General features: G+C 38.9%; 1 protein-coding gene across 6 annotated transcripts in view; it reads left to right on the top strand.

Moving 5' to 3' along the window:
• ITPR2 (inositol 1,4,5-trisphosphate receptor type 2) overlaps positions 1-21,308 on the top strand; it is a 257,101-nt gene that overhangs the window by 119,774 nt on the left and 116,019 nt on the right. For all 6 annotated transcript variants that reach the window (XM_044423128.1, XM_044423126.1, XM_044423130.1 and 3 more), the window contains 8 exons: positions 2,073-2,238; positions 4,653-4,826; positions 7,410-7,499; positions 7,595-7,720; positions 12,116-12,238; positions 13,954-14,154; positions 17,138-17,389; positions 18,645-18,770. In XM_044423128.1, coding sequence (XP_044279063.1) covers positions 2,073-2,238; positions 4,653-4,826; positions 7,410-7,499; positions 7,595-7,720; positions 12,116-12,238; positions 13,954-14,154; positions 17,138-17,389; positions 18,645-18,770 — 1,258 coding nt within the window. The remainder of the gene's footprint in view (positions 1-2,072; positions 2,239-4,652; positions 4,827-7,409; positions 7,500-7,594; positions 7,721-12,115; positions 12,239-13,953; positions 14,155-17,137; positions 17,390-18,644; positions 18,771-21,308) is intronic.

Genomic DNA, 21,308 nt, shown 5'->3' with positions numbered 1-21,308 from the left:
CTGCATCAAAAGAATGAATATTCACCACCATGAAGTTTTTCTGATTCATGCATTGGCTTATCTATTCAATTAGCCAGTATCTATTGCTATATTATCTACTTCTGGTGTCTTAATATATATTTTGTTCCTCCTGTCCCTGTAGTAAACAAATATTATCCTTTTTGTGCAAATGAACCTGAACCAGATTTACAAACAGAGATAGGCCCTATTTGTGCAAGCATTTTTCTTTCTTTTATGAAGTGGCACATGACAGTGCATACCTGCTCTCATCCCTCTTGTCTCCTCCTCTTTCTTCCTAGGGCAAATATATAATATTGACTAATATGCTAATTCCTGGATCCTTCCTGAACCTGCTTTGGGAGGTCTCTTACCTTTCAGTGGGTAGCTTGACAAGACAAGCTAATCTACCCTCTGTACAAAGTACAAAGTGTGGGTCCTTTGCAGAATACTTCATGGTGTGCCCAACGGACAAATAGACTCACTGTTTTTCCCCTCCCTTCCCAGCTGGTGTTTTAGCATTCTTGGTGTCTTCTCTCGCCCTCCTCACTCCAACTGCTACCCTCTTAGTTTGCTGCTCTACTGCTCCAGTAGCCTCAATGCAGTGCAGTTATTTCGTTGTGGTTACAAGCTCCTGAAAAATTGTGCAACTGTGTTAGCAATTTTTAAATAATACTATTTTTCATAGCTTAAATGTTTATTTATTATTTATTTATTTAGGAAGCTTCTATGCTGCCCCATTTGCCAAAGCCTCGGGGTGGCTCACAACAATGAATAAATAATCACAATATAAAAACAATATGAGTCGACCTGGCCAAATATGTATAATTGGGGTATTTTTTTCTCATTTTTGACCCTAGAAAATTGTGCAGTTGTGTTCATCATTCATTTCTGGGTTTTTCAGAGGTGCACAAATGCAGAGTTATGTCTGTCTGGTATATATAGTCTAGCCTGTTCCAGATCCATGAAGTTTCAGCTTTCAAAGGAACTACCAATATTTTCAATTGACAGCTGTACAAAAATTAGTCAATTTGCAGTCTCATTTTGTCAGTTTCCATCCAACTAGACTTTTCTGCCTTTGACAGCTGAAACATGCAAGGACATTGCCCATCTCATTCAGCTGTAGGTGCACCATTGTGCATCTCCAAAAGAATGTCTATTTTACAAAATTGCAAAGACCCTGGCACACAATCTGGGGCCTAAAATAATATTTAAAAGGTGGCAAAACAGTGACAGTTGCTCCAAAATGCCTGAGCATCAGGGGAGGGGCTGTCACTCATTCTGGCACAGGTGAGATCAAAAGAGTGACGGGGGGTTGCTCTTCTTCTGGAGCAGCTTGCTAGATTGTCTGGGGCACAGAAGGCTGAAACACAGCCGGTAAGGGTGCATGAAGGAAATGGGTGCACTGAAGTTCCCTATCCCTCTAATAAAGAAAATAATCTCAGTGCAAAATCCAGCAAAAGTTCAAGGAAGCCAGTGTGAGATTCCTTTATGGGTCCAGTCAACTTCCTCAACTCAGAAACGTTTGCTGTTAGGATGCAAGGTCCTTCACAACAATAAAGGATCAGAGGGACCAGTACAGATGTTAAAGCATTCTTGACTGCAAGCCATGCTGGCTAGGACTGAAGGGTGTCCAAACCATCTGGAAGATGCCTGATTAAAAGATGCCTAATGAGATGTACAGGGTCAAAGATAGCAAGAAGCTCAGGTTCTAGATAAAAAGAAAGGAAAGGCACGAGCATCTCTAGAGCAGCAACACTGTCTGACAGGTAGCTCATATTGAGGGATCAAAGCTGAGACAGCAGTTACAAAAGGCTGGATTGAGCCCATATTGTCTACCCAGGTGCATAGGCCCTGCTGACAGTTTCCTTAAGCAGAGTGTTGTGGCACCTCACATATTGGAATCAGATGCGCCTCATATATTTTCCTATTACTACTTTGCACCTGTGGTGAGATGAACGCATGGCCAAGGCTCCAGGATTCCTACCAGCGTGAGAGCAGGGTATGAATCAGCAGGGACATTGTTTAATGCTTTATTATCACCAGAGTTTTTGCTTGCTTTTGTGTTTGTGCAGAAAAGAAAAGAATGCTGTCCAGCTGGATGATGAAGGGGGTAGGACATTTTTGCGAGTCCTCATTCACCTTATTATGCACGACTACCCTCCTTTGCTTTCGGGGGCCCTGCAGCTGTTGTTCAAACACTTCAGCCAACGAGCAGAGGTCTTGCAAGCATTTAAGCAGGTAAAGCCACTAAAGTGCGCCTCAGACTCAGTTTGGTGGTTGTTTGTTTTTCAAAGGCTATTATTTTCCATATCTTTCAGTTGCAAGTATTGTACATCTTAATGCTCATAATGCTGCAAATTCAGACCGAATGTTTCTTCATTGCCTATAGATTAATTAAAAGAAACTGCTCATTTAGGCCTAAGCAGAAGTTACTTTTCAGTACAGAAAAGTACAGGCTTGTACAGGCCCCTCCTCCTGGCCCAGTTACTGCAGTATTCAAACTGGGCTATACCCCACATAGGCAACTTGTGAACTTGCACAAGTTGCAAACAGCGGGGGAGATTTTGTTTCACGTTTGACAGTTGTTGTATAATGACCTTCTACCTGCTATTAAAATAGGGGCTATGCTGATTAGGTGCATAAGGAGTTGCAGTTCCTTGTTAAATGACAGCTGAGTAGCTGAGCAGCTGACATGTTTTTGTGGAGGAAAGAAGGATCTAATTGGGAAACAAACTGAACCAGCTCTAGAGAAAGGTGGGAAATGATTCGATGTGAATGAGAGATACCCAAGGTTGTACGTGCAGGCTCCATTATTCAGTGATGGTTCAGAATGGTTGGCCAGAATGTTCAACTTATTAAAAATCTCATGGTTTTGTTTCTAAAGGGACTTGACCATTATATTTGCAGAAACCCCAAACAAATCTTAAAAAATGTAGGTAAAATATTTGGGGAAACTAAACTTCAGAACATTGAATGAGATCTCCGGTAGTTAAAAGGTGGGACTACTCCACCCTGTACAGACTTTCTTCTCCCCTCACTAATGCAAATACAATCAACTATGCAAAATAGTGAACACTGAAGAATAAATTCTGCACAACAAGTTTGGTAAATATTGGTTTATGCTGGTTGGATCATTCATTTTTTTGTGCAGAATTTGAGTTACCTTGGTAAATGAATTATTTTTAGAGAACTGACATTATGCAGACAACTCAAGGATCAGCATTATTAGGGAGAAGGAGTAGCTGACATTTTATTTGTGAACACTGATCTCTCTTCCTAAACAGTAGCAGTTCTCTGTAGTGAAGGGGTACCTGATGTTATTCAGCGCTGCCATTTTATTCTGCTTTGTCCCAAATTTCTCATAGTTAGGTTAGTGTGGGGCAGCTGTCAATTTCAGTTCCACTTAACATCTTCATTAATAATCTCTGCAAGCAGACAGTCATTTAGACAATTTTGCAGATAATAAGAAACTGGGAAGCTATTAGGAAAACCTTTTGAAGAAATGTGTTTTAGACATCTGATCAGAAAGTGGCAAAATGCAAGTCATGTTAGGAACACCATACATTATGGAGAAAATACCCTGAGGTGTTCAAAAGGAAGTGAGAATGTAGTTCTCCAAAATTAGATGAATAAGGGGCAAAGAGCAATATTCCTGCTTCCCTTATTACCAAAAATAATAAGGGGAAATACCATTTTGTTCTTATTTGATAAGAAGAAATGGTGATTCCCTTTTCTCTTATTTTTGTTGGATTTGGTGGAAATTGTGATTTTTCTGCCTATTCAACAATCTTTGCAGAAATGTGTCCACATCTCTTAATTTTTCAGGGGCATATCAATTATCTTTCATATGCTAGGTATGAGAATGTTTTCACTACCCTAAAATGCTTCCTTTTGCTTGTTTTCGTAATCAGGTGCCTAAAATCCCTTTCCCCTCCCCAAAGATTTTCCTGATAACTTCTAAATTCTGTTTAAAGTTCAAAATGTGCTAGTTTTCCAGTCACTGTTCAGATTTGTGCTATTTCAGTACAGTAAAATGCACATCTACTATTGTCCTTTTTGGATCTGATGATTCATACATAGAGATGAACAGAGAAGAAAATGTCCAGTCTGTGTCAGTTTAAGTCCATGATAGTATTGCATATATTTCTAAGTCTGTTCCATTTATGGTGTTGTTGTTGTTTTTAGATCTACAGAATGATTATATACATTTTAATATACATATTATGGTGAAATAAGCATTTATATATGCTTCATGATAAAATGTGCATTTCATATACTTTATATGGTAAAATATATATTTTTATTCAATTTTGATGTGCTTTTAAAGCCAAAAATGCCCAATAGCATTTGGAAAATAACAGAATTGGAAAGATTAATGTGTTACAATCTGTGCATTACTCCAGGTTTGGTTTGCTTCCAAATGTGGACTTAACAAAACCCTAGAGCATCCTTACACATGTGTGAACCAACCCTCTGATTTCTTTTGCTTTTAGCTATAAACATTCTGCTTTCAGTTACTAATATCTATGAGAGCTGATGAAGGAGAACATTTCATTACTCTTTTAAAGGTTTAATCAAAATAGTTGAATGCAACCGTCATGATGTTTGCTGATTATGTGGTAAAATATCTGTGGAATTCTGGGTATTGGCAGGTCCAGCTGCTGGTATCTAATCAAGATGTGGATAACTACAAACAAATTAAAGCTGACCTTGACCAGTTAAGGCTTACTGTAGAAAAATCTGAACTCTGGGTTGAAAAGAGCAGCAGTTATGAGAGCGGAGAGCTGGGTGAAAGTCAAGCAAAAGGAAGTGATGAGCCCATTGAGGTTTGTCTTTTGGTCTTGATCCTTGTGTGTTGCTTCTGTTCTAAAAGCTAAGGTTGTTTCTGTTGGAATATTTATATAATAGCTTTAAAATGCCATCTTCTCCTTGCATCAGGCAGCAAAAAGTTTTCATCCCTGAGCAAACCAATATGTCAAATGTAAGTGATATATAAAGGAGTTAATTGACTCTTCAGCTGGAAGGTCCAGGGTTCAAATCTCCATTCAGTCATGAAGCTCACTGAGGTAGACCGTTAGCTATAAAATGAAATTCTACAACCCAAATGCACATTGAAGGAAGAACAGAACATTAATATGATACAGAACACATTCCAGACATCATCAATTTGCTGTCATGGTTATTCTTTTTTGAGATGAAGTTGAGACCCAGAAACACAAAAACACACACATATATATGGGAGATGCTGGAGAATGCAGCTTGTTAAATTTGGCAGGGCATTTTTGCCTTTCAATTTTGCCAGTGGATGTGATAACCCATAAAATCAGTGTCTCTGGATTAGAAAACAGTGTAATCTATTGCAGATTTTGGTAATGCTTATATTATGGTTTACTGAACAGAAAGAGTTAGTTTGGATGCAGCACTGATGGAAAAACTAGCAAAAACCTCCTATCAACACCAGTGAAGATGAGGAGTGCAGCATGTATTCTATTTCACTAGAAAAGCCTGACACAGTGCGTGACATGTACTCAATTATATCACTATTGACTTGCTTCTAATCAGTGCTTCTAATGTGCCTTCAGAAATGCTTTTTCTATAGAAACTTCTGATGCTATTTTACTGTATTACAACCAAGCTGTGTGTGGTGATTTCAGTGTACTGAAAAAGCACTGGAATAACATTATGCTCATTTCTGATGAGGTAACCCTCCCGCCTCCAATATAACATTGTTGTCTTTTAACGTACTCAGCTGTGTTAGTGCATTGAGATAAACACAGCATTAGGGAACACCATATTTGTTTATGGAAAGTGGTGTTTCAGCCTGGATGGCTTTAAAAGAACAGTAGACACATTCGTGAAATATAGACAGCTGCTGGTCATAATACCGAAATCCAGGTTCCGTATTCAGAAACAGTTGATGTCAGAGTTACCAATGTAATTTGCATGTGTATTTACTTAGAGGTGCAGGGCCCCATTGGAGATTGGGAACTGAGGTGCTGCCTGGCTGCCCACCCAGGAATCATTGCTGCTTGCCAGCCTGTCCAAAAGCTGATGTTTAAGTTAGTTGCTGGAGCCCAGATGCCTGCAAGTGGATAGCCTCATTCCTAATCAGATGGCCACTTCTGGCAATATTGTTGAGCCATATGTGAGTGGCATTTTCCCCCTTGTGAGATGCACCAATTGCATGGAGAGCTTAGAATGCAGAAGACAAAAATAAGGCAGAGGTGCTGAAGCTCTATGCATTAATTAATTCACAAACTGAGCATGCAATCTGTAGCCTCATGCAGGGAAAATAGGGCTGAACTGGGCTTTTGCAGCACCAGAAAGTTAAGTTCCTCTGGTCTAGTTTGAGGAGAAATCAGCTTTCCCGTCAGGTAGGATGGGTGCTTCCAAGCCAAGACCAGCTCTTTTTCCACCCAGGAACTACACATATATTCTGTAGAGGACCAGGTTGCTGCATGAGAGAGGGCACTCCTCTTTCATTGCAGACAGCTGATCACAGCCCAGTTCCTTCCTCTATGCCAGGTGGTTACTACTGTACAAACAGATATTACAGTTGCTAACTGCAGGGATTTATTCTAAGCTTCTTCTGCCCTGCTCCAATTCCCCGAGCGCTCCATACCATGAAAGTAGAAGAAAGAGAGGAAAAGGAAAATGGAGAAGCCTTGCAAAGAATGAAGTAATAAAAGGAAGGCTTCTGTTTTTGTTTTAGTTTTTTTTTCTTTTAAGGGTAAGTCAAATGGCGGCTTGCCCAAAAAGATAACTGCAAGCAATGGGGAAGCCAGTACCAACAGCCCCCAAATTCTGCTTGGGTAGTTTAGAAGTGGCTGCACTGGTTGGGAGCTCCATGGCAACAATGGAACAGGTACTTTGCTGCTGCTGTCATGGGGCTTCCAATCTGTGGAAAAAATATAAATTTTGTGTGCACATCTTTGTGCATTCCAGGATGATGATGATGACTTAAAAATGGTTGGTGCCATCCCAGCATCTTGGAGGACTTGCTCATGGCTGTGAAAATAAGGCTTATGAAAGGCAACTTGACCGTTACCTTTTTCAATTACTCCTGCTCCCAAATTAAATGGGAAAAAAATTATAGGGAGCCCCCCCCCCCAAAATTGCAGCAGTGAGGATAGAAAGCTCAGTGCACCATTGGTGTCCTGTGGGATATTTGCAGGAGTCCCATGTGGGGAGAAGGGGTGGGGTGGGTTACCATGTTGTGCAAATGTGCCTAATATGCACAATATACTGAGCTTACACTGTGTTGTTGACACTCCGGCATAAACTATTGGTGTGGCATCTATTTCTTAATTCCATACCCAGTATTTGAACTCTCCCTCTCCCTCTCTCCCCCTCCCTCCCCACCTCCCTCCCTCCCTCCCTCATTTTCTCTCTCCCACTTTAAATTATAGGAATCAAGTATGTTAAGTCCGGTCCAAGATGGAAGTAAAAAACCTCAGATTGATAGCAACAAGAGTAACAACTATAATATTGTTATGGAGGTATGTTAATAAAATGATTCTAGCTATTAATTAGCTATTCATTATTATAATATCAGACATTTTCCTTCATGTTTTATATTGCATTTTATCATCAGATTTTGATCCGCTTAAGCAGACTCTGCATCCAGAATAAAAAGTGTCGAAATCAACAGCAGAGATTGCTTAAAAATATGGGAGCACACAGTGTTGTATTGGATCTTCTGCAGATACCCTATGAAAAGGTAATGGATGTTTATGGTGATCACAATAAATGAGGATGCTTAAATGAGAACAGACATTCAAAGTCTGTTCCAGACTTTACGTAACTTAATGAGAATTATGCATTTTATAAGTTCTTCATATTAGTAGATGCAGCTTCCTAGAAAGTTGTTATTAAATCTCAAAGAGGTTTTCAGAGATGTAGGCGTTATGTGTGAACAAGTTATACAAATGTATGAAAGTGGTACACGCCCACTCATGCTAGCATGTGTCTAAGACCCTTGTCCCTGACCTTGCCAGGTTGAGTGGCAAAGTCAGGAGTGAGGTTCTACTTGCATTCACTTGAATATTGTTTCACCTGTTTTTTCTTGTGAATCACTAAAACAAGACAAACTCTAAACAAAAATAAGAATTAGCAGTTGCTGAAATTCACACTCATAGTAAATATCTAAATAACAGCATAAATCCATATGTATCAATTATACATAACTTCAGATAAGGCAGACCAAACATCTGCATGGATGTGCATGGTGTCTGTAAGACAGGTGCTCAGACACTGAAAGCATTGCTAAGTTGGATCTATTGCCTTTTAGCAGGTGAAATTTTATTTATCTTGTTTTGTACTACCAGTCATTTTTTAAAGCATTATTTAGTTGAAAAGGCAAATTTTATATATCAAAAAAGTAAACATCCATTTATATTATTCTACCAAACCGTATCCATCTCAATGCCACATTTATACTTCAATAATTAAATTAAATATCAAATAAAATATCACAAAAATTCATGTTTCTCTGTCATCACATCAATAATTTAAGAAGTAACAAAACACAAATACATATTAATTTATACACTGCTCCAATGCTCAATAAAAGATTTCCATTTCTCCATACATTTGGGATTTTTTGTCTACCATCTTTCATTTGCTAGCCTCCTCAACACTGGTAGGAGAATCAATGTTATTTTGAAAGTTATTTTTTAAAATAATTTTACCTGCTTTTATTTACATTTATCTATTTATAAACCAGAGTTTAATTGTTCAATGCACATGGCCTGTATTGAATAATTATGAACATATATTAGAATGACCAAATGAAAAAGCAAAGTATACAGCATTAATAACAATATGACAAACAGATACTAAGATGCATGAAAGAGTTAAAACAATTAGCAAAAGAAAGCCTTTTTGAGAGGAGAGATTAGAAAAGTCAGAACCCCCAGAACATTGCTCAGAAAATAAAGGTAAACATTGAACACAGAGGTGACAGGAAATCAAATCAACTTGTTAAGTAGATCTGGTTGCAGAAGAATAAGAACAGTCCACATGTATATTGATGGCACAAATAAATGACTCCATTGACTTGAGACTCTGGACTCTCTATATTTAATCTTGAAAGATATGCTAGAAGATAGCTGGGTATTCCCCTCCTCTTGCAGAAACCTTTGCTTTTAAACAGCCTCTCTAAATCAGAAACCTCTTTTGTACATTCAACATATAACATACTTTTCTTATTGACCAAGTCCCAGCAAAGCCTCCCATTCTGTCTGGTTGCATGAAGCAAATATTCTTTAATTGAGGCTCATAAAAACTGAATAACTACAGGCCTCATCTTGGAGGAATGAGAGGAACCAGAATTGCAAGGTGCACGTGCAACATGCTGAAATCCTTGGGAAGCTGCCAGTAACTCATGGAGAAATCTGTCCAGGAACTCAGGCAGAGGACCTTGTGTAGTCAGATCAGTGACTTGCAAATTAGCTCTCCAAAAGAAAGTTAACAGTGGAGAAATACAAGAGGTTAATACATTGTGAGATGCTGCCACTGCTGTTTCCTTTTTTCACCCACTCCTTAAGTATATTAAGTTTGGTAAGAGATGTGAATCAATTGAATAAACAGAATCCTGAAGATTTTTGATAGAATCCTGTAAAAGCCCAAACTTGTTCAGCTGTTAAGACAACTGGTGCGACAGGTTTGTCAGCAGAACCAAAACATTTTTCCTCCATTTTCTGCTTTTGAGATCTTAGCTGGAGGTAGCATCGATGGAGTTAGCAGTGTTCCAAAAATTTTATTGGATTTTCGTGTGTTGTTGTTAGTTGCGAAGCCGTGTCCGACCCATCGTGACCCCATGGACAACATTCCTCCAGGCCTTCCTGTCCTCCACCATCCCCCGGAATCCACTTAAGCTCACACTGACTGCTTCAGTGACTCCACCTGGCCATTTCATCCTCTGCTGTCCCCTTCTCCTTTTGCTGTCAATTGTTCCCAGCATCAGGGTCTTCTCCAGTGAGTCCTTCCTTCTCATTAGGTGGCCAAAGCATTTGAGCTTCATCTTCAGCATCTGGCCTTCTAAAGAGCAGTCAGGGTTGATCTCCTCTAGGACTGACCGGTTTGATCTCCTTGTGGTCCAAGGGACTCTCAGGAGTCTCCTCCAGCACCACAATTCAGCGGCCTCAATTCTTTGGCGCTCAGCCTTCCTTATGGTCCAACTCTCACAGCCATACATTGCAACTGGGAAAACCATAGCTTTGACTATAACTAAGTTTTGTCGGCAGGGTGATATCTCTTGCTTTTTAGTATGCTGTCTAGATTTGACATAGCTTTCCTCCCAAGGAGAAAGTGTCTTTTAATTTCTTGGCTGAATCCCAGTCTGCGGTGATCTTGGAGCCCAGGAAAATAAAATCTGTCACTACCTCCATTTCTTCCCCATCTATTCGCCAGGAAGTGAAAGGGCCGGATGATCTTAGTTTTCTTAATGTTGAGTTTCAAGCCAACTTTTGCATTCTCCTCCTTCACCCGCATCAAGAGGCTCTTTAGTTCCTCTTCACTTTCTGCCATGAGAGTGGTATCATCTGCATATCTGAGGTTGTTGATATTTCTCCCTGCAATCTTAATTCCAACTGGTGATTCATCTAGCCCCGCCTTTCTCATGATGTGCTCTGCATATAAGTTAAATAGGCGGGGCGACAGTATACAGCCTTGCCAAACTCCTTTCTCAGGATCTTCATGTAGCCATGATCAAATGCTTTCTCAAACCACAAAAAAATAGATTTTAAAAAACCCCTAAAATAAGGTTAATACACAATACCAAGATAACAACAGCATCTTAAAGATATTTAAAACCTAAAAAAACTCCCTGAAAAATGGGAGTGGCAAGGACTCAGTCCGATCATGCTGGCACTCCAAAGTGGAGATCTGCATTCTCTTGAACATATGTAAAACTCTAAGTGATCAGGGGCTCTTCCTCCTCAGGGTTCCCAATTGCACATGATAGATAGTTGTACTCAAATTCAAGTAAGAAATACATGAATGTATATATGAATGTATACAGCCTTTTTTTTTGCATAGTAGCATCAGGGTTTGAGTCATTAAGTAAAGGCCTCTGCAGTGAAAGATGTTAAATACAGCAGTTAATTCTTAAGACTTGACATCCAAACATAGCTGGAAATGGAGAGGGAGTGCTTAAGCTAAAATTAAGAAATTTGTAAGATAACTGCATGGGTACACATGCAGGAATAAAATCAAGATTATCCTGTCTGCTTAATTGTTTAGGAATTCCGCATGAGCAGAAGATACTCAATGGACAACTGATATGTTTAGCATTATTATTTTAATGCATTCTAATTAAGACTATTGTCTGATCAAATACATTAATAGAGCTAATTAATTGATTAAATTTACATATAAATAAAATAGTTTTCTTTTTCAAGCATGCATGCAGGCATTGTGTACTCATGTCTTAGTTAGCCCCATCTTACAGGAAGTATTCCTTCTTCAGTGAGGAATAATCAATTCTTAATTGTTTATAAACAATTATAAACCATTCTTCACTTCATCAAACTGCTGGCCTAATGATAATTGATACATTCATGTCAGAATATCTGAAATTATCCCTCATATCTATACAAATTATTCTGAAATCTATAAGAGTTATGGTCTAAGTTTCACAAACTCTCCTGTCCCACCCAAACCAAAAACAGAAGACAGAGTATTCTCAGCACTGACCCTGGCCTTGTAGAATTTTCCCCAACTAAAAATGTAGTGGAAGCAAGAAAAAAAATGTTTTGTGTGCAGATGTATTTTCTTTTAAAATATAGAAAGGTTTCTGCCACGTTTTTTTTTTTAATTATTTAACGTGTTTCGGAGGCTTTCAGCTTGTTTTGTTTTGTTTTGTTTAGTTTCTACCATATATTTTCTAGTTTTTCTTAGTTTCCCATGATTTAATTTAAATATAAGCAGGGTATAATTAAAATGGTTAAGTACTGAAAATGAAATAAATTGAATAGGCAATACTGATGTGTGTTGGAGGAAATTGGAAGCTCTGTTTCTGATTGTGTTCATATCAATGCCTAACAATTAATAAGTCTATTCTTTATTTTGTCTGTTTCTTTGACATTTGGAAAAAAACTCAATTTGCCTAAAGATTGATGAAAAAATGAATGAAATTATGAACTTAGCTCACATGTTTCTTCAGAATTTCTGTCGTGGAAATCCTCAGAATCAAGTTCTCCTTCATAAGCATCTCAACTTATTCCTAACACCTGGTGTGAGTATTTCAAATGAATTTTTACCAGAGATCATCGTTGCCTATGTTACCTAGCATAGCATTCTGCATGCAACATTTCAAATCTGTGCCCTTCCCCTTCCCTAGAATTATTTAACAGAGCATTGCACTGGACCAGTGGGTGTGTTCCCTTCAGCCCAAATGAAAAAGCATGGTCTGCTCTTTTGATCTGCCACTGGACTAGGGGTCTGATCATTTCACCTGTTCAGTGGAGTTTCTCCCAGACCCAGACATAAAGGCCTGGCTCCCATCTGCCACTTACTTATTGCTGGGTATGCTGGCCTTGGCATTTAAGTGAAGAATCCCAACCCTTCTACTTCCAGTTCTGACTCAGATTCTGAGATAGCATCAATTTTGCAAGAAGTGATTGTAGTCTCTACAGTTTCTTTGACTGCTTTGCATAGGGCTATTTTTAGTGATATATGCAAATAAAAACAAATCTTTGTGGAAAAGGCCATACAGAAAGCCATGCTCTACTGTTTGCTTGCTTGCTTTTTTAATCATTACAGTTAGGCAAGCCATATGATTAAATCTTGTTGATCAGTGATATCAGTATTGATTGATCAGCTGATTAACCAATTACATTTGCAAATCAATAAAGAAATACTTGGGTAGGTAGCATAAACATGCTTTGGTTTTAGAACACCTGCCACCAGCTGGTATTGTGCAATGATGGATGCAAACATCACAGCAGGATACCAACTTAAAGGATGTATTCTTTGAAGGAGCCCTCCCATGGGGTTGCAGTAATCTCACTGCTTTCATTTGCTTTGTTCCATTTTCCTCCAGTCCCTGCCCATAGAATTTGCCTTATCATATGTGGCTTTTCAAAGAATACACTGTTTTGGAGTGCAGTGTGTGTGTGTGTGTGTATTTGTATGTATGTATCTGTATTACCCAACAGTTGAAGATCTGGTCAGTTCATGACAATTTGGCTGCTTAGTATATTCAGTGCTTATATTTCTCAGTGGAACTGACATGGAGCTGACTGATGTGGGCTCTTGTGCATTGTAAAAAGAAAAGGTGGCAAACAGCCCTTGGACTGCATAACCATCAATAAAAATGCATTTTATTGATTGAAATGCTTTTGAGGAAGGTTTAAAAACTCACGTAGGTATCTATAGAAGAGAGTTATTCAAGTAAGCTAGTCCCAACCAATTTAGGGCTTTAAAGGTTAAAACCAGTGCTTTAAATTGGGCCAAGCAATGGACAGCACAGTTGAAAAAGGACAGTTGTAGCTCAGTGGCAGACCAGATGCTCTGTATGCAGATCCTCATTTCAGTTCCTATCTCTTCCAAGGAAGGACATAGAAAGACTCCTGTTGGTGACCCTGAAGGAACCACTTTTAGTCAGTAGAGACAAAACGGAGCTCACTGGTCTGTTACTCTAACCCAATATATGGCACCCCACAATGTTCTTATGTTGCCACAGGAGCAGCTAGTCTGAGGAATCAGAAAGGTGTTATGGATCTATTTTATTTATCTTCAACTATCTGCATCTGAAGCATTTTACCTAAGGGCATTTGGCAAGTTTCCCTGGAGCTTTCCCTGACAGTAGTTCACCAGAGCAATTCTCTTGATGTGGTGGAAAGTTGTAATGCCCATGTGTTTTCTAATGATGGTAATAAGAATTTCATGTAAACAACCATTTTTATTAGTCTTATGAATGGATTTTTGTTTTGTTTGTTTTTAAATTAGCTTCTTGAGGCTGAAACCATGCGGCACATATTCACAAACAATTACCATCTGTGCAATGAAATTAGCGAGCGGGTGGTTCAGCACTTTGTGCACTGCATTGAGACTCATGGCCGCCATGTGGAATATCTGCGCTTCCTTCAGACCATTGTAAAGGCAGATGGCAAATACGTCAAGAAATGCCAGGATATGGTAATGACAGAGGTATGTTCAATCAACCTCACTACATATGTCTGACACACACACTTTGCTCTGGAGTTGTCATCATCATTAACATTGATTAGTTATCTAATGTTATCAACTGGTGCTTAACAGTTAAAACACAGGGGTGGGGAAACAAAAACTTACATTTTTGAGGGATGACCCAGGCCTTCCTGCACATGCTATTCTGTGTGGGAGCTTCTTTTATTGCTATGCCCTTCTTTTGCTGGTCCTTTCTCATGCACAGAGGCCTGTGCTCATTCCTTGCTGGATGTCACACAAAAGATCAGGCCCTAAATTTTCAGCAGTGGAGGGAAACACAGAGGGACTGGTGAGAAGGGAGATGGGAAAATTGCAAGCAAGTAGTGATTTATATAAGAGCTGTTTTCCGTGCTAACTGATGCCACTGTGACAAGTAAATCTACATCATAGATTTAGCAATGGAGAACACAGCAGAAAATAACCAGTGCTTTACCACACACAGTTTTGAACTGAACCTAATTTGGTAAGGCCATCTATGTATATGTTGGCACTCAAGGAAACGAACTATGGTGGCATGTGGCATTCTGTGAACTCCAAATATTTGGATTATTTGCTCAGATCTTTGTTTGTTAGAGGGCCAGTTGTTCAGACTATCAGATATGTGTTGGGAATGTATGTGAATAAAATATAACCCGTGGAATCTGCTTGTGCTGTGATTCTTTTGATATTATTATTAATTTGATTTCTGTACTGCCCAGTAGCTGAGGCTTTCTGGGCAGGTACAACAATTAATAAAATGCAGTATAAAATATAAATAAGAGTTTACTTTCACTAAATTTCATTAAAAATGTGAATCTGAATGCTGATGATTTAAACAGCTTCCTACAGTTTGACTTCCTAAAGCAGCTGACAATATCCCCTGCCACTACAGTGCTGTTTCAGGCTATTAAATGCCTCGGTATAGAGGGCAATCTTAGCTTGATGCCAAAAGGAGAGTAATGCTGGCTGCTCTAGGAGAGCCTCAGTGGGGCAATAATTCCATAATTGGTGGACTGCTGCAGAGAAGGCCCATCTGTCTTGTTGCCACCAACCAATTCTGCCTTAGAGATAACAGTTAGAAGACACACTTGATGTTGATTATATGGTCCAGGTAGATTGCAGTTGGGAGTGGCGTTCTGTCAAGTATTGTGGCCCCAAGTGGTGTAGGGCTTTATAATAAGCTATAAAATCCCATTCCTGTTCCAGAATCAGAGTGCCTACATGCCCTAAGGCACCTTAGTGTAACAGATTAATACAGTATATCAATTAATATATTAATATATAACTCCAGATTTTTTTCAGAAAAAAGCTATAAAATCAAAGTCTTTTGACAGCTAAAAAGACTAATATTACCACACTAGAAAGATACACAGCCACCAGCAATGACAGAGTGGGTGGAGAATTTAATGAAACCTTAAGTTTTTGAATGAATGGCAATTTGGCATACAGATGGCTAAATATATAAAAATGTGGGGTGCCTTTGCTGAAGTCTATGCAGAATTATTTCATAATGGTAGTATGCTCTGTTATATGCTAACATAGAGATATATAGGAGATATGTAATTAGTACTATGGATCTTTTTACATTTATTTCAAAAATTGAAATGTTTCCATTTTGTTCCTTTTTATGATGTGGTTTGGTATGACACAACTTTAAAAAAAAAGATTTTCACTTTAAAAATAAGACTATCACTTGCCTATCAGGTTGGGGAAATGGTTATAGCAACCATTAACACAAGACAATAGAACTTGGATATATAGGTTAAAAATGTCAATATAAAAACAATAAAAATATAGGAACAAAAGCAGCAAACAAAAATTAAGATGCAATCAGAATCAACCCAGCAACAGACCACAATGAATCAGACCGCCAGCCCCTATAAATCCATATTATCTCACTACAGGCTGTGATCTTTCCAGGATTTCAGGTGAGAATATTTCCCAGAATTAGCTGGAGGTGCCAGGGACTGAATACGAGATTTTCAGTCTTCTGGCTGCAAAGCATGTGCTCTTCCACTGAGACCCTTCCCCCAAACAGTAGCCTTGCAGGGACAATAAACAGTTCTAAACAGCTTTCACAAAACCCATGTTAATTTGTACAATAAATGCACTACTGTAATGTTGTCACAAAGCTGGTCTTTCAATAGGCAGTCAGACGTCAGCTTCTTATACTGTGCTTATGTGCTCCGCACAATTTTCTACAATAGAGTTTGGTGTATGGACCAAATTTATCCCCCTGAAAGGCACTATCTGGCCTCCTAGCTTTCCAGACTAGAGAGTCATAGAGTAGGGAAAGATGAATCTGTCGATTTTGGTTTTCTTAGTTGCGTACACTTCCAACTTTAAAGTTATTCTGACTCACTTCTGCATCAGTTTCCTTTTATAATAAAGTCCACATGAGATTTGTATGCATTTTTGTGTGCATTTTTTCTAATACTAGTAATTCCTTGAATATAATGCACTTTTGTGTGTTATTTTCATTGATGCATTTTCATTGATATATTTCACATATATTTCACTTATGAGCCCTTTTTCTCAAATCTGTATATTTGTTATACATTGTGTGTGTGTATATATATGTATGTATGTATGTATACATTGTTTTGATGGGAAAACTGCATCACAACTTTTGGGAAAGTGTGAATGCCAAAGAATGACTGTGATTCAGTTCACATATTGATTCAGGAAATGTGAATTAGGTGGATTCTCTTTAAAATGTAAATTGAACCAACTTCTCCCTCCTCCCTATTTTGAAGCAGGTGGCATCTGTAGCAGTAAGTTTAGCTGCTGAATGATTTTGAGGAGAAGGAGGCATGGCCTTGGTCTTCTGTTTCCTGCTTGATTTTTAAAGTGGCCTTCCAGGAGATTTGCTGACCAGAGTTGGACGATGCAAAAGAATTAGATGACACTGAATGTAAAAAAATGTAAAGACTGGAATAAGAAGCATTTCCTCTTATCATTTCAGCTAGTCAATGGGGGTGAAGATGTGCTGGTGTTTTACAATGACAGAGCATCATTTCCGATCCTCCTTCAAATGATGTGCTCTGAGCGAGAGCGAGTAGATGAGAGTGGACCTTTGGTTTACCATATCACTCTGGTAGAATTGCTAGCGGCATGTACAGAAGGGAAGAATGTCTACACTGAGATCAAATGCAATTCCCTTCTTCCACTGGATGACATAGTGAGAGTTGTGACTCACGATGACTGTATACCTGAGGTAAGCCAGACTCTACAGTGCAGCAAGTGGAGCAGAACTGTAAGAATGATTTCAGCTTTGCTGAAAAAAGGGGAGAACAAGATAGCCTGCTGAGTAGCCAAGCCAATAAGATGTTCAGAGGTTCTGATGTGTAAAAATGGTAATCAACAAAGAGCTAAATCAAGGCACTTGATAGAAATACTCATTCTTTTTTACTTCTGTTTTCTACTGTTGTATTAAACATTTCATTTTTATATGGTATTCTGTGCTGTATTTTATATTTTTAAATTGTGAACTCCCCATGATGCTTTGGCTATTGGGTAATATAGAAATTTAATAAACAAACAAGTGAAACATTTAAGTTCCGCTCTTCTCCTAAGCTAACATGATACCAAGGCATGATTTGGGGACAAGGATTGGAAATATTGTAAGAAATAATGTTTAAATTAAGCCCAGAGTGCCATCTTTATGTGTCTTTGTACTCAACAGATAAATGCCCTGACGTGTTAATATTACAATTATTATTATTGCTATATTGTTGCAATAATTATAATTGCTAAACATTTCTTAAATAAATTGGAAGAAAGGAAACTTGAAGAATGCAGGGAAGTAATTGAACTGTTAGACAATCAATGAGTAATATGATTACAAAGGTTAAGGAGATTGCAGAGAAACTCAGTGAATTCTTTACAACACTCTTTCACTGATGGAAGACAGCCATGCCTGAACTGTTGTTTTCCTTGCCTTGCCTTGCCTTGCCTTGCCTTGCCTTGCCTTGCCTTGCCTTGCCTTGCCTTGCCTTTCCGAGGGGTGGGGGTATAGAGGACATCTGAAGTACTTAATGAAATGGAAAGAGTAGTCTTTTTCCTCCTGTAAAGTGTTATATCCCAGTCATCATCGTCATCATCTTCACCATTTTTATACCACCCGTAACCAAAGCTCCCTGGGCAGTTTACAACAAAAATAATAGAATCTTACCCTCAAGTTACCCATCCAGATTCTAACCAGGCCTGACCCTGCTTAGCTTCCAAGATTAAGCACTTCAGGCTTTACATGGAAGCTGTAAATAACAACAACAGGAAGAATAATAACATAAAACAAAAGAGCACATTCCATTGACATGTCCATATCTAAAACACATGATGACCAGTAGACCTTTGACAGTGTCAAGGGTTGCCATTTTTAGGAATTGTTTTGCAAGATACAAGAAAAAGCAGCTCTGATAATGGTGTTTGTTTGCCTGATTTGTTTTATTTTTTTGTATTTGCTATTCAAGGTGAAGATTGCATATGTGAACTTTGTCAATCATTGCTATGTAGACACTGAAGTGGAAATGAAGGAAATTTATACTAGTAATCACATCTGGAAGCTGTTTGAGAACTTCCTGGTTGATATGGCAAGGGTAAGATTTATGCTCTGTTAAATACTGCAGAAACCTATGAAAAGCAGCAGAATGGCATGTGACTTTCCTGTTCAAGCTTATTTTTATTTGTAACTATCTTCTTAAATGCACAAGCCACTGATATTTTACTACAATATTCATAGTTTCCTGAGTTCTGGATATATCAGGTATTTGGGGAATAATGTGACTTTTTACCATATATTGTGAACAGCTCTTTGGCTACTACTTTCCAAAATGTCTTTGTACAGTAAGATGTAACATATAGGTGTGCTTATATGAAGGCCCAGTCCTAGACAGTCATAGCAGGGGAAGGGAGAAGAACACATGCAGCCAGAGGTTTGTTCTGTTGCTGATCATTTAATCGGCCCAGAGTTCCTCCGCTCTCCTGAATAGGCATTTCACTGTCCCCCATTGCCAGTATACCATGTAGGTGTCTAATGCATTCCTCCTGCATCTTTTTTAGTGGCTTCTTTTTTTTTACCCCATTCCCTCAGCTCCTCAGTAAGAGGAGAATGTCAAAGGTCCTCCTCTTTGTCTTCTACTGAGCTCTTCAGGGTTCAGTCTATCCTGATCTTTATGATTTGTTTATTCAGAGTGGGTGTTGTGGAGAAGGTGAGTCATTTTTATGCTGAGACAAGGTCCGTATGATTAAAATACACCAGTTTGCCCTTGCTCTCAGGACTCTAAGAAGGCTTTTAACATCATGCATAAAAGTTTTCCAATAAAAGAAACTTTCCAATCATTTAGAAAGGGAACCTTCAGCTGCTGCCCAGTCATATTTCTTTCTGTCTCTCTCAGTTGCTGCCTGTTCTCGACAAGTCAAGAAGATTTGCGTATCTCTCTCTTTTTTTCTTTTGTGGCAGAATTCTCCTCAGGCTCATTAGTATCTTTTGTGTCTTGACATCCTTATTCTAAGGGTGTTGTATATCAAGCAAATCAGTGAGATTTACTTTAAATATTTTATTCCAAGTAAACGTTTATGTGAAGGATGAAAACTGATGGTGGTTGCTAAGGCCTACTTGCTTAATCTTTAAACATGACGTGCCCTTAGCACCCCCCCCCCCACACACACACAGAATCAATCAGATCCCGGGAGTGAGTCTCTGTATCTGTGGGCACTAATATTCCACAAAGTGAGGCAATATTTATATTCTCAGAGGTTGCATTCTCTACTGTCCAATCAGTGTCCAAGAGCCAAAATTGATATTTTATGGCAGAAATCTACCCCTTCAGGAGCTGTCCAGTTCTATAATAAATTTATTGTCATTTAACAGTAATATTTTCAGTTCTGAAGCGTCCGCAACTCAGGAATAGTTGGGACATTCCACTTGACTACAGGTATTAGTTCATTTGACAAATGTTCCATTTATCCCTGGACAAGGAGCAGGATTATCACTTGGGCATGGATTTAAGAGTAGTTTTAAACATGCATATACAACACAGAAAATCCGCTGTGTGTACAACTGAGCCTCTGATACCAGGATGTTCATGAGTGTCCTCTGATAGAAGGAATTCAGGTCCAAAACACTTAGTTCTGGTAGAATTGCACGGGGCTACTTCAGGACCTTCTCACACTTTAAGAGCAAGAAGTAAAAGTGGAGTCCTGCAAAGGAGAATAACACTTTGTTTTTAAAGGTTGGGCTTGTGGCCTTGAGAAAGCTTGTCCCAGCATGCCCCATGCTGCTCCAGCCAGTGAGCACAAAGGTGCTTAGGAGATGAGTGTCTTTGTGCTCATCGGCAGGAGCAGGTGGGACACGCGGGGGAGAGTTCATCAGCTCAAGTACAGAAGGCTCAGCCTGCCAGTTTCCAGCAGGAAGGCGGAGTTGGGGAGGTCACATATGATGGTTTCTGGGCAGGAGAAACTGGGAACAACCTGGGAACAACCAACCCAGAGGAACAAGTATTGTGCTTGGGCTATGAAAAGGAGCTGGCTGTGATCTTTGGAGAGAAATGCCAACTCTGAGACTTCATATCAGTTGTCTCCCTTGTTTAATGGTTAATTACATATTTTAATTGTGCATATTCAATAAAATAAATACATTGCAAACACTTTAATTTGCAATAAGGAAATGGAATTCACTGTGCAGCCACCAGATTCCAAGTCAAAGTCCTCATGCAGCCCTCAGGTTATGAAAAGTTGCACCGCCCTGCACTGATATGATTCTCTGCATAGTTTAAATTTGTAAAAACATTTTTTAAAAAAGTTACAGCTCAGAGAAAAATACCTTTTAATCACAAGGAATAAGATAGGTGTTGGAATTAGGTGCTGCCCCAATTTCAATTGGGCAGATGAGAATTAACAAACAAACAAACAAACAAAAAACCCTCTGGCATTAGAACTAGGAATCTCTTGGAGGTCCAGGACCTGGCCTAGACAGCATTTATAGACTGTGTTTGCTCACATCTCAGGCCCTTCTTCAGGCACAGAAGGAAGTTTGGGTGGGTAACATTGGCCCCTGACACTTGGCAAACAACAGGAACCCCTGGAGTTGTGCAGTCCTAGAATACAAATAGTAAATAGATATGTCTGCTGTTGAC

The sequence above is a fragment of the Varanus komodoensis genome, unplaced genomic scaffold (assembly GCF_004798865.1).
Source record: "Varanus komodoensis strain SLA01 unplaced genomic scaffold, ASM479886v1 scaffold13_3, whole genome shotgun sequence".
Classification (NCBI taxonomy): domain Eukaryota; kingdom Metazoa; phylum Chordata; class Lepidosauria; order Squamata; family Varanidae; genus Varanus; species Varanus komodoensis.
This window is presented reverse-complemented; position numbering and strand designations above follow the sequence as displayed.